The following is a 12,512-nucleotide window of genomic DNA, read 5'->3' as shown; positions in this document are numbered from 1 at the left end:
ATCCATCTATCCATCTATCTATCCATCCATCCATCCATCCATCCACCCATCATCCATAATCCACCATCCAGCCATCCAGCCATCCATCCATCCATCCATCCATCCATCCATCCATCTATCCATCCATCCATCCACCCATCCATCATCCATCCATCCATCCATCATCCATAATCCACCATCCAGCCATCCATCTATCCATCTATCTATCTATCTATCTATCTATCTATCTATCTATCTATCTATCTATCTATCTATCTATCTATCCACCCATCCATCATCCATCCATCCATCCACCCTTCCATCCATCCATCTATCCATCTATCTATTCATCCATCCACCCATTCACCCATCCACCCATCCATCATCCATCCATCCATCTATCCATCATCCATCCATCCATCATCCGTCCGTCCACCAATTCATTGAGCTATATTCTGTCCCTCTGTCCATCCATTGGTCCATCTATTCACCAATCCTCATCCCTTCCATCCATCCATCCATCCATCCATCCATCCATCCACCCATCCATCATCCATCATCCATCCATCCATCTATCCATCTATCTATCCATCTATCTATCCATCCATCCACCCATCCATCCATCCATCCTTCCATCATTGTTCTGTTTGTTGGTTGTGACTGTGTCTTTGATAAATACAGTTTTTTATTCTTTCAACATCATTTTCCAAAAACACAACATACTTCCATCATCCTGATACTTACTGATAAACCAAACTGACTTCAGTTCAGTCTGGAGTTGACTCTCAAGGATCCTTTCTTTATTTCAAGTTCATATCTTTTTAAAAAACAAATGAAATCAGTCTCTGTTTTTTAGTTTATTGTTCTTATTTTGTTCTGTTGTTGTCTGTCTGAGTTCTCTTCATGTTTTCCTACGTATCCTTCTCCACATGTTCCTGTAACATGAAGCATTTGCATCACATTCACTGCTTTTTTCTTCCTTTACGTCGTCCTCTCAGGCGTTCCAGCGGCAGGTTCACGAGCGTCTCACTCAGCTGGAGCTGGTCAACAAACAGTACCGCCGTCTGGCCCGGGAGAACCGAACCGACGCCGCCAGCAAGCTGAAAGTCATGGTCCACGAGGGGAACCAGAGGTGGGACAGCCTGCAGAAGAGGGTGGCTGCCGTCCTCCGCAGACTCAAGGTGAGCCGGGTTCAGTTCATCGACAAAACCAGCAGAACCACAATCAGAGAGCAAACACCAGCGTGTGTCGGACCTCCCCGAGCTGATCCGTGCTGGGTCTTCCCGCTCTGCTCGCTAAGCCGTCAGGATTTAGGTCACCTCTCAGACGTGACGAGGCAGGAGGCGTCACGTTGGCGGCGAGCAGATGGAGCATGTTTATGTTGCTTTATAAAGATTTCATGTAATCAAGGAAGCCCGCCGATTGGTGCAGGTTGACCTCTGAGGGCTCAGTCACTGTAAGCCAGGTCACATCAGCAGAGGGTCGACGGCGCTGAGTGCAAAGAGTAGAAATATACGGTCGCAGGGGTTAATACCCAGAGTGGAGATGGAAGACGAGTCAGGACCTGTTTTCATCCAGTGTTTGTTCATCAGTGCGCTGATGTTTCCCTGTGAGACGAACCTTTACTGTCGAGTTTCCACAAACTGTTTGTGGTTTTTGTTTTCTTCCGATCATGTTGACGAAGATCAATTCTGTTTGGTTCTGGGTCCTCAGACCACAGTAACCATGTGGATGGAGGCACAATATCACATCAGGAAATTTAATATGCACCGCTAAGTTTGTGTTATAAAGTAAAAGAAATAAAGGTTTATTTGAACATATTAACAAGGATTTTATTCACTGGATTTCAACAAAGTTCATAGTTAATAGTAAAGTGTAACTTATAGCAGCTTTGTTATAAGTTTTCCTGTTTTTTATTAAATGATATCTGAACATCCTTTAAACACTGACGTCCTCGCGCTCCGTGCTCGTGCAGCACTTCACCTCTCAGAGAGAAGACTTCGAGGGGACCCGTGAGGGGATCCTGGTCTGGCTCACAGAGATGGACCTCCAGCTCACCAACGTGGAGCACTTCTCCGAGAGCGACGTCGAAGACAAGATGAGACAACTCAACGTAAGTCTGCTCCTCTTCACACTTTACCATCCCTCTTTGTAACCTTTATATGAAAGTCCTGAGGGGCAATGAGGATTTTTTTTTTGTTTTCTCTCTGTGTTTGAAATCATTTCATAATCTGTGTAAGTTTCTCATTTGTTTATTTTTTAATCTTGGAAAACATGTGAGAAAAGATTCAGGAGAAAAGAAAAAAATCATGTGTAATCTGTAAAAACAAAAAACACTGAGTGAATAAAAAGGAGAGAAAAAATGTTCATGGGATCTTTTTTCCCAAGTGGAAAGAAAAACATTTTTTTTAATGTGTGAAACTGAGTGAGGGATTAAAATCAAGAGAAGGAAAAAAAAATATTGGCTTCACACATAAAACAAATGTGTTTCACAGATGAAACAAATGGAGGAACCCAGAAACCAGTTCTCAAGTCTTAAACAAAGTTGAAAAAATATCCAGGTGGAAAGAGTTATTAAAACTCACCTGGATGAAAACATAAATGCTTTTATACCTTTTCAGAACATGATGTTGATGCACCGAACCAAACAGCCAAAGCTTTTATTCACTCGGTTTTACATGGAAAAACAAATTGTCCTGAATTGAAAAAGTAAATAAATACATTTCAGGAGAAAAAAAGTTTTACACATAAAGAAGAAAAGTTTTTCCCACACTTCGCTACACATATTACACAACCAAAAAAATGTTCTCGCTTGGTTTCACTCCATTTCACAAATGGAATTTCTGTGGCTCCGTTTATGACCAACATGTGCTGTCCTCCCTCTGCAGGGCTTCCAGCAGGAAATCACTCTGAACACCAACAAGATCGACGCCCTCATCGTGTTCGGGGAGAACCTGATCCAGAAGAGCGCTCCGCTGGACGCCGTGCTGATCGAAGACGAGCTGGAGGAGCTTCACTCCTACTGCCAGGAAGTGTTCGGCAGAGTGGCTCGCTTCCACCACCGCCTCGTCAACAGACGCCCGGTCAGTGCCGCACAGACAAACCTCCACCTACATTTCTTCTTTTCTTTCTGGTGCTTAATGTCTTTCTCCTCATCCTCAATATATTTAAGGTCCTGGAGGAGGAGAGAGAACTGTCAGACCGCGACACAGACCTGGAAGACTCGCCAGATCTGACCAACGGGACCTCCTGGAGGGACTCGAGGAGGAAGAAGAAGAAGGAGGAGGTGGAGGAGGAGGTTCCAGCAGCGGGTGGAGTCCCAGCAGGACGGCAGGTCATGTGTCACCTCCTGGCGCCCCCTCTGGAGCGGTCGGGACGGGAGACCCCCGTCAGCGTGGACTCCATCCCGCTGGAGTGGGACCACACGGTCGACGTGGGAGGATCTTCATCGCACGAGGACGACGAGGACGCCACCTTCTTCAGCGCCCTGTCAGGTAATAATGTTTCCATTCTCATCAGTTAATTATTCACTGTGATTAGAGACGTGCTGTGTGTCTGTCGCATATATTATCAGCAGATGTTTGTGAACACGTTCTCAGTTTCAGTGTTGAACTAGCAGCCGCAGTCTCCCCAGACTCCCCCAGAACATTTCTGAGAAGGAATTATTAAGAGTTATTTAGAGGAGAAACTTTGTATTATAAACCATTGGTCCTTTCTTGTGCATTCTGCAAATGTTTTCGATTAAATTCTTTATTTCTTTGTGTAAAAACATTGTGAGGTTCCAGAGATGTTTTATGGACTACGATACTTCACCCAAATTTTCAGTGATCGCAATGGAATTTTTATTTCTGGGTGAACTGTTTCATAAATTACTTGCAGATCTTCCTCGTTTTCCACTCTTCTGACACCTGGTTGACCTTGATGTGTTCATCAGTTGAGAACTGGTGGAAAATAAAGTGTTACCAGGATATTCTTTCTATGTTTGTTAATTCATTTTCCCCTCTGTAAGAACACCTGGAGCAAAACCTCTCAGCAGGAAAAATGTGTTTTTAATTTGTAAACACAATGAAAACCATTTTTATTTCCTGTAGATGTTTTTTCTGTGTAAAACCGGTGAAAATATATATTTTTTTAAATAGTGCAAAAAAAAATTCAGGGGATTTTTTTGAAAAGAAAAAATTTAAACTGGTGAAACAAAAAGTTTTTTTTTCCATGGATGAAATTAAGTGGAGGAAAAAACTTTTCAGAAGATTTTTTTTCTTTTATTTGTGTAAAACAAAGTAAAAAACAACTTTTTCTTCCGAAATGTATTTATTTTTTTCTACAAAAAACAATCTTTTTTTTTCTTGATTCAGGACCGATTTTTTTTTTCATGTGAAACAAAGTTAATAAGAGCTTTGGCTTATTTGGATTTGTGCACCATTATTACATGTTCTTAATAAATATAAAGCATTTACGTTTTCATCCAGGTGAGTTTTAATTTCTCTTTTCTCAGTTTAATAGATAAAAAAAAAATTCTCCTTACATTTTTTTTTACCCAGATCAAAAATAAAAAAAAATCTTCCTGGATGTTTTTTCACAGAAATGTTTTTTCTTCTCCTGAATCTTTTTTTCAAATATTTTCCTAAATGAAAAAAAAAAGAAGATTTTTCTTGTTGCCCTTCAGGACTTTCATATAAAGGTTAATAAAGGCAGCTGATAAAACGGATCGTTAACAGGTGTTAACAGGAGCAGATTTACATTGAGTTGTCTCATCTCGTCTTTTTGTCAAACCAAGTAAAAAAGGAAAGACATTGTGTCTTGTGCATTTTTTAAACTCAATTCAGGACAATTTCTTTTCATGGAGAATGAATTTTTTTCTGTGTGAAATCAAGTGGCAGGAAAAAACATTTTCAAGAGAATCTTCTTCAGGCTAAGCTGATGTCTCTCTTCCAGATGTGAAGGTCACAGAGAGCTCAGACTCGTTCGTTAAAGCGACTGTCAGCGCAGTGACAGCGGCCTCCGGTAGGCGCTCTGCCTGCTGCATGCGTCTGCCTCACTGTGTGCTTATTGACCCACATCCTAAACCCTCCAGCTGAACCCTGAACACCTCATCCCTCAGTTCATTCACAGACACCGTGTTTATGACCCGTTTGCACCTTGACTTCCAGATGTGGACGTGCTGCACTGCAACTTTTCATTTCCAAAATAATCACATAAACGTCAAACTTGCATGCTGCTTTAGTGGATGTTTTTCACTTCTGTGATTGTGTTTTTGATTTTTCTTTTCTTTCCTTTTTTTGCATGTATATGACGGATACTTGATGCATGTAAGATTGTGATATGGTTTGTTTTCATCCCTCTTCCTTTTTATTCAACATGTCCATTCTCTCTCTCTCTCTCCTCAGTGAAGTCGGTGACCGACCCGCCCAGCTGGCACCAGCCCGGCTCCCCGGAGAGGAAACGAGTTCCCCGAGAAATCCTCCGAGGGCTGAACTCGTCTCCCACACACACCACCAGCACTCCCTTCCACCAGCGGGGATACGTAAGGACCTGAAGATCTTCTAAATGCAGCGTGACTGATTCAAACTGAGCCAGTTTTAGGTTAACGTGTGTTTTGTTGTGTGTTCAGGCGAAGCTGATGTCAGAGTGCAGCGGCAGCATCAACACTGTGAAGAGGGTCAAACTGATCCTGAACGACGAGGAGGAGCTGGAGGATCCGGGTCTGACCAGCAGCACGGCCGACAAACAGACCAGCACAGGTACTGACAGAGATAATAAACACTGAGAGGTGTCACTCTGTTTGAATTTGTCTGTATTAAGCTTCAGTGTTTCATAACTCCGCCTCATGTTTCCCTGCAGGTGTGATCGAGCGCTGGGAGCTGCTACAAGCAACCAAGTTCACCAGCGACACGGACATCAAGCAGGACCTGGAGCAGTGGCAGAAGCTCAACTCTGACCTCTGCGATGTCACTTCCTGGTTGGGCAGAGTGCTGCCGGAGCTCGAGAGGCTGCAGCGGATCGCGCCTTCCACGAGCATCCGAGACATCGAAGTCAACATCAGGAAACTAAAGGTAGTCATCGTCAAATCATCAGATATATCCCTGGAGCTTTAAATTCATATCTTGCTGCTTCATGGTGGTAAAAAAAAAATGTTTCAAGAAAAAAAAAATATCTTTTTTTTTTCTTGAAACAAGAAAAAAATATTTTTTTCTCCTCCAAATCTTCTTTTTCTAAAAAGAAATCTTATTTTCTACAAAACCTTTTTTTTCAACAGTTTTTATTTTCTTCTCCCCCCCAAATTATTTTTATACTTTGAATATTCTTTTTCTAAAAAAAATGTTTTTCTACAAAAATGTGCAATTCAGGACTCGTTATGTTCATGTGTGAAAAAAGTTTAAAAGAATTGTTTTTTGGTGTTTGAATTAATGTGATGTGTAAAATCTTTCCATTGTCTTCTTTATGTGTAAAACTGAGCGAAAAAAAATTTTTTTTTGATATATTTTTAACAAGAAAAAGTATTTTTTTTTTAAAGTCAGGTTTTTTCAGGTGTGAAAGTGGAAAAAAAAGTTTCATGAGAATTTTTCTTTCCATCTGTAAAAATGAAATAAGAAAATGTATTTTATTTCTCTGCGTGTTTTCACAAAGACAACATTTTTTAAAAATTTTTTTCTTGTCTTCACACATGCCAAAACAAGGTGTTTAGAACAAAACTCAGCAGTTTTGAATTAGGAGTTAACATGACAAACAAAAAGTGCTGCATGAAAACAGGTTGAACAGTTAAGAAATGTCACAGCCGGTGAAATGCTGACGTTCCTCTCCTCCATCTCTTTGTCCAGGAGATGCAGAAGACCTTCAACAGCTACAAGTGTCTGATGATCTCCGTCAACCTGAGCAGCCGTCACTTCCTGCGGGGCGACAGCGCCGAGCTGCAGGAGCTCCAGGAGGCTCTCGCCTCAGCCAATCACAGCTGGACGCAGGCCTGCGGCGGCCTGGAGAGCTGGGAGAGGCGGCTGCACTCTGCGCTCATGCAGTGTCAGGTGAGACATTTACATCAGAGACACAACGGTGATCTGACTCCAACATTTAAATGAAAAGAGTTCAGAGACGAGTGACCTCTGACCTCTGACCTCTGAGCTCTTCTTCTTCTGCAGGAGTTCCACGAGGCGCTGCACTCTCTGCTGCTGTGGCTCGCTCAGGCCGAGAACAAACTGAACGCCGTGAACGTCAGCGGCCTGTCGACGCCGCGCTCCGTCCTGATGGAGCACCGCGACACGCTGACGGTGAGAGCACGGATCATCGACAGGAGACTTCTTTACACGGCTTCATTTTCAGCACAATCTGTTATATGAAACGATCCTTCAGCGTAATTATTTGCCGTCTCCTGGTGTTGAAATTAGCAAGAACTAAATAATATTGATCAAAATTGACACTATACAGATCTCAGTGGGTGTAAAGTAACTCTGTAAACTTTATTTCTCACAGTTGTGTTTATTGTAAAAGTGCTTGAAGATGTAGAACCTCCTTTGTATCATCCCGACGAGGCTGAACTGTGTTTGTGTGTGTCGCCGTCTGACTCTGGTGCTCTCTGTCGCCCCCTGCTGCAGACTCTGCAGGAGGAGCTGTGCGGCCGGCAGCGGCAGGTCTCCTCGCTGCAGGAGATCTCCTCCCAGCTCCTCCTGGAGGCCACGGGAGAGGACAGCATCGAGGCGAAGGAGAAGGTCCACGTCATCTGCAACAAACTGCGTCTGCTGCTGCGACAGACGGCGGCCGACCTGAGCGCGCTGCAGGGGAGGCTGGTACGTCCTCAGACTCTGAGATGTTTTCTTACAGCTGATGATCCCGTCAAGAAAGCTCACGTGGAAACAGACCGTAGAGTTCAATAAATTAGAAATCAGTATCTTTGGGAGTTTCTGTGAAGATACCAGACCACCAGACCTTTTATTAAAATAAATGATTAGACAAACTTCTCAGACGCATCATTATATTCGATGTTGAAGTTAGAGCTGTGAAATAAAACACAACGAAACACAAACTTTGACACCAAGTCCTGAGACGTCCTCCTGGATGATAATAATAATAGAGACGTTCCATTTTAAATGTAAATGGTGCCAAACTGCCAACAGTTCTTTACAGGAAGTTTCTTGGAAATTATTAATTTGCATACCTGTCAATTCAAACATTATTAAGACAATTAAAGGTACCTTTTGTCAAAGATAGTTAACTATAAAGCTGATGCCGTATGTCAGCCTAAAGTCAGTATGTCAGTACGACCTTCCTCAAAACAAAACAGTTTTGTTTTGAGGAAGGTCGTACTGGCGGCCATATTGACCCGGCTGGCTCGAGTTTAACTTGACAGTCTGTTTGCTGTCTGTGTCACAGGAAACCTGCCCGAGCAGCTCCGAGATGGACAGCATCGGTCTGGGAACGCTCACCTCTCCTCTGCTGCTGCACAAGGTACAGCACGCCTCGATGTTCACCTGTGGCTGCATTGATTTTAGTTCCAGACGTCGGGACACGAGTGATTAACACCTCTGACTTGTTTGTTGCTGTAGGAGGAAGCCGGTCTACAAGCAGCTGCAGCAGGACGACCAGCAATGAGAAGGTGGGTTAAAGATCACGTGCATGATGATCAGATGCAGATCAGGTTTTTAGAGTTCTGCCTCCACCCAGAACAATGGAGCATTATGGGATTTGTTCATGGTGCTGAGTCCGGTTCTGCTCTGGGTTTCTGCCTCTTATAAGGCAGATTTTTCTCTGTTGGGTTTCTGTAAATAAATGAAGGAGGATGATCTGGACCTGCTCAGTTTGGAAAGTGTCATGAGATGACTCTTGTATTGGCGCCATACGAAAAAAGATTGGTTGACTGAACTTGGAAAAGTCGGCCAGAATTAGGAAAAAAAGTCATAATTAAAGGGATATTCCGGTGTAAATTTAATCCATGGTCTAAATCACCGTGAAACTGTGTTAGACTCCCTCTCGAGAGATCAAGTTAGCAGACCGCTAATTTACGGAGTTTTATCAACCTCAGAAACGACCGCACGACAACAATACACTGCAGTAAATGGATCCAAATATAAACCGCCACCAAAAAGCCACAAATAATGCTCAGAACAGCACCAAACTTCAGCAACAGTACAAATAGGGTCTCAGCACATAGTCCGGGGCATCTAACCTCCGCTAGCTTAGCTGGATTTCTACTGAAAAGCTGACTAAATTTACCACTCTTCTGCAGCAGCTTCCTGTTGACGGGAAGTCCCGACGAGTCGATTACCGAGTGCAGTAGAGTTCCGCGGCTCATGGATGAAAATGTATGATTATGACTCCATGGAAAAGCAATCAAAGTTCATATGTGTCTTACCTGCCAGTTTATAACAGTTATTATCGAGAGCGGACAGGGAAAAGAACAGAATTGAGCATTTCTAACCGCACTCGGTAATCGTCGCGTCGGGACTTCCCCGACCCGGAAGCTGATGGAGGAGAGTTGAAATCTGTTTTTAGCTTCACAATAGAAATCCAGCTAAGCTAGCAGAGGTTAGATGCCCCGGACTATGTGCTGAGACTCTATTTGTACTGTTGCTGAAGTTTGGTGCTGTTCTGAGCATTATTTGTGGCTTTTTGGTGGCGGTTTATATTTGGATCCATTTACTGCAGTGTATTGTTGTCGTGCGGTCGTTTCTGAGGTTGATAAAACTCCGTAAATTAGCGGTCTGCTAACTTGATCTCTCGAGAGGGAGTCTAACACAGTTTCACGGTGATTTAGACCATGGATTAAATTTACACCGGAATATCCCTTTAAAAGGCAGATTTTTCTCAGTTGGGTTTCTGTAAATAAATGAAGGAGGATGATCTGGACCTGCTCAGTTTGGAAGGAGGACATGAGTTCAGGTTTTGCTGTGAAATAAACCGTTGTAACAATCTTTAACTTCTGTCTTCCAGGGAGGAGCGGAGGGATTCTTCCCCACACCGACCCCTCTTCTACCGGGTCCTCCGTGCTGCCTTCCCCCTGCACCTGCTCTTCTTCGTTCTGCTGGTTCTGGCCTGCCTGGTGCCGCTGTCTGAAGAGGACTACAGCTGCACCCTGTCCAACAACTTCGCCCGCTCCTTCTACCCGATGCTGCGCTACACCAACGGCCCGCCGCCCACATGAAAACATTCGCCAGGTCATCTCCGAGTTGGAGGACTGAAACAACTCGAGGCTGAAATCCTGAGCGGACCCCCGACTGACGCCCTTCACGTCTGAAGGCTTCATCTGTGTTTTTTGACGGTGTATTTAAAAATGTATTTATTGTTTTGTGGCGCTCACACAGTTCTAAAACAAAACAGAAGCCATATCACCCACTTATTTTAAAGTTTTGTCATTTTTATATGTAGATTTGCCATCAAACGTCCCCACGGAACATCACAAAAGTCAAGATTTATTTTAATACGGACGTTGGATTTTCATTTTTTGTACTTCACTACAGTCCGAGATCTAAATCGAAGGACAGAGGACCGTTAGAACCAAAGCACCCAGCGATCGAGGAGCCATTTTTCTACCACTGCAGCTATTTTTACCGTTCGTCACAGCAGGAGACACGCGTTCTACATTTTGTACAGAAAAGAGACGGTTGAGGTTTTTTGTTTTTGCTGTTTTAGAGATATTTAAGATATAAAAGGTCTGTAAGATATGACTTTTTTTTTTTTAAATGATGGCAGTGACTCGTCTGCAGACATGCCTTTCTATCAAATAATGTACTTTTAATGGAGGAATTTTGTATATAAGGGCAAACTACTGAGGAAAAGAATAGATAACTTATTGTTTCTGTGTGAGTGTGGCGCTGAGAAAGTAATTTAACACGGGAAAAATAGTTTGAAATGCTTTTGTATTGTATATTTGTGGCTTTTCAAACTTGTACCAGATTAATACACTGAATTTTTGGCGCTCCCTTTTTGTGAGAGCCGATAAAATGAAACGACTGATATTTTCCTATGATTAATGATATAAACTATAAAGCCAGTCTTTCAGGTCATTTGTGAATATTTTAGCACCAAACCTAAAACTTTTGCAAAATAAAAGAGGCTTAAATCCTCGAATTAAAGCTGCATGAGGAGATTTTGACCACTAGATGGCGCACATCAGCGATTAAACATTAAGCCAGCATCATAGCATCAACACTGCCTGTCCACACATCCTGCAGACGCCGAGCAACATCGTTACACTGCTGGAGTTTAGATGTTTTTCACTTTCGCTGGGATTAAAGTCATTTAATGGTTCAGCTGTTTTTTAAACTTCCCAAGTGTTACCAGACATACTGGATTAAGTTTTAATCCTCTCCACAATGTATCCAGCGTTTTTACAGATGCCTCTTTCGTAATCGAAGTGTTTTAGGGCGGCAGCGCATCATGTGAAGTTGTAATTACACCGACTAGCAGGTATGTACGATGGCGTCGATATGCAGCTGTAAAAACCAAAATGGCTCATTAAAAAAGTTCTGCAAAGCTGCAGAGTTTAGAGTCTGGTACCATGAGCGATGTTTTCCCATAACGCAGTTGATCTGAGGCAGCTTGTAGGTGATGTTTTTTGTTTTTTGAGTTGTGATCAACATCGATGGAGCAATATTAGACAGGAAGTCCTGTGTTCAGAGATTAACAGCAGCGACAACATACCGCACTGCCGTTCTAATATCATCTAATATCTGCAGACTGGTGTCGAAATCCAACGCGCCACACTTTAGGTAGAACATGAATGTAAGCGATCCTTTGGGCATTGAATGTAAACCGTGTACATGCACAATCAAAGAACATTAAATGTACGTACTCTCACCTGTGTTAACATGACTGATCCGAAATGTTACAGTGTGATTTGATTTGAAGCTCAGCGTTCGACGGATCTGTACATAAACTCGACCTCGCACTCCGCAGAGCGCCAGCAGAACAGAGACAAACGACAGAGTGTGTAAAGTTTGATTTATTTTGTGAACTCTTATTTATGGGATGTATAGATTGTCTTTGTTTTTGATTGATTGACAATAAACCGTGTTTGCCATGATGTTGGGTCTGTATGTTGCTTTACCGCATCTCTGTGTTAGAGAGCCGACAGCTTCGACAACAAGAATCTGAACGTGTGTGTGTTGTTGTGCACAAACCAACATGATTTGGAGGAATGTGTGTGTGTGTGTGTGCGTTTGCATGCATGTACAAGCCACAGACATCAGGAAAGAGAGGATAGTGAACATGAATCTGTCTATGAGCAGCGGTGGGAGAACTTTGGCACTAAGGTTGGATTCACACTGGCAGCAGAGTGGCACGGCTCGCGACCGGACGTCCAAAAGAAACAACCTAAATGATGCGTTCGGAGGATTTTATCCAAAAATCTGCAGCACGCACTGTTTCAGTTTGTTTGGCCGCGTCACAACAACAAAGCATTTTGAGCTCGGATGGTACCGCATGGTTCGGTTCTGTTCTGGTGCCAGTGGTGTGATGAATGAGAAACATGATAAAGCACCACAGCGAACACGTCTGAGGGTTCTGACATGAGAAGACTAATAGTTAGAATAGGTCATCCTGCCTTT

The 12,512-nt window shown here is 43.0% G+C and overlaps 1 protein-coding gene across 1 annotated transcript in view; it reads left to right on the top strand.

The window, feature by feature from the left end:
- Nucleotides 1-11,989, top strand: part of syne2b (spectrin repeat containing, nuclear envelope 2b) — a 111,570-nt gene extending 99,581 nt beyond the window's left edge. The window contains exons 118-131 of the mRNA XM_030443159.1: nucleotides 978-1,160; nucleotides 1,955-2,092; nucleotides 2,868-3,062; nucleotides 3,152-3,473; nucleotides 4,915-4,983; nucleotides 5,367-5,503; nucleotides 5,591-5,720; nucleotides 5,821-6,032; nucleotides 6,798-6,998; nucleotides 7,113-7,241; nucleotides 7,566-7,757; nucleotides 8,341-8,415; nucleotides 8,514-8,563; nucleotides 9,898-11,989. Of these exons, the coding sequence (XP_030299019.1) occupies nucleotides 978-1,160; nucleotides 1,955-2,092; nucleotides 2,868-3,062; nucleotides 3,152-3,473; nucleotides 4,915-4,983; nucleotides 5,367-5,503; nucleotides 5,591-5,720; nucleotides 5,821-6,032; nucleotides 6,798-6,998; nucleotides 7,113-7,241; nucleotides 7,566-7,757; nucleotides 8,341-8,415; nucleotides 8,514-8,563; nucleotides 9,898-10,108 (2,244 nt within the window). The 3' untranslated portion in view covers nucleotides 10,109-11,989. The remainder of the gene's footprint in view (nucleotides 1-977; nucleotides 1,161-1,954; nucleotides 2,093-2,867; nucleotides 3,063-3,151; nucleotides 3,474-4,914; nucleotides 4,984-5,366; nucleotides 5,504-5,590; nucleotides 5,721-5,820; nucleotides 6,033-6,797; nucleotides 6,999-7,112; nucleotides 7,242-7,565; nucleotides 7,758-8,340; nucleotides 8,416-8,513; nucleotides 8,564-9,897) is intronic.
- The last annotated feature ends 523 nt before the right edge of the window (nucleotides 11,990-12,512 follow it).

Source organism: Sparus aurata, chromosome 16 (assembly GCF_900880675.1).
Source record: "Sparus aurata chromosome 16, fSpaAur1.1, whole genome shotgun sequence".
Lineage (NCBI taxonomy): Eukaryota > Metazoa > Chordata > Actinopteri > Spariformes > Sparidae > Sparus > Sparus aurata.
The sequence above is the reverse complement of the archived record's forward strand: the minus strand, read 5'-3'. Positions and strand labels throughout refer to the sequence as shown.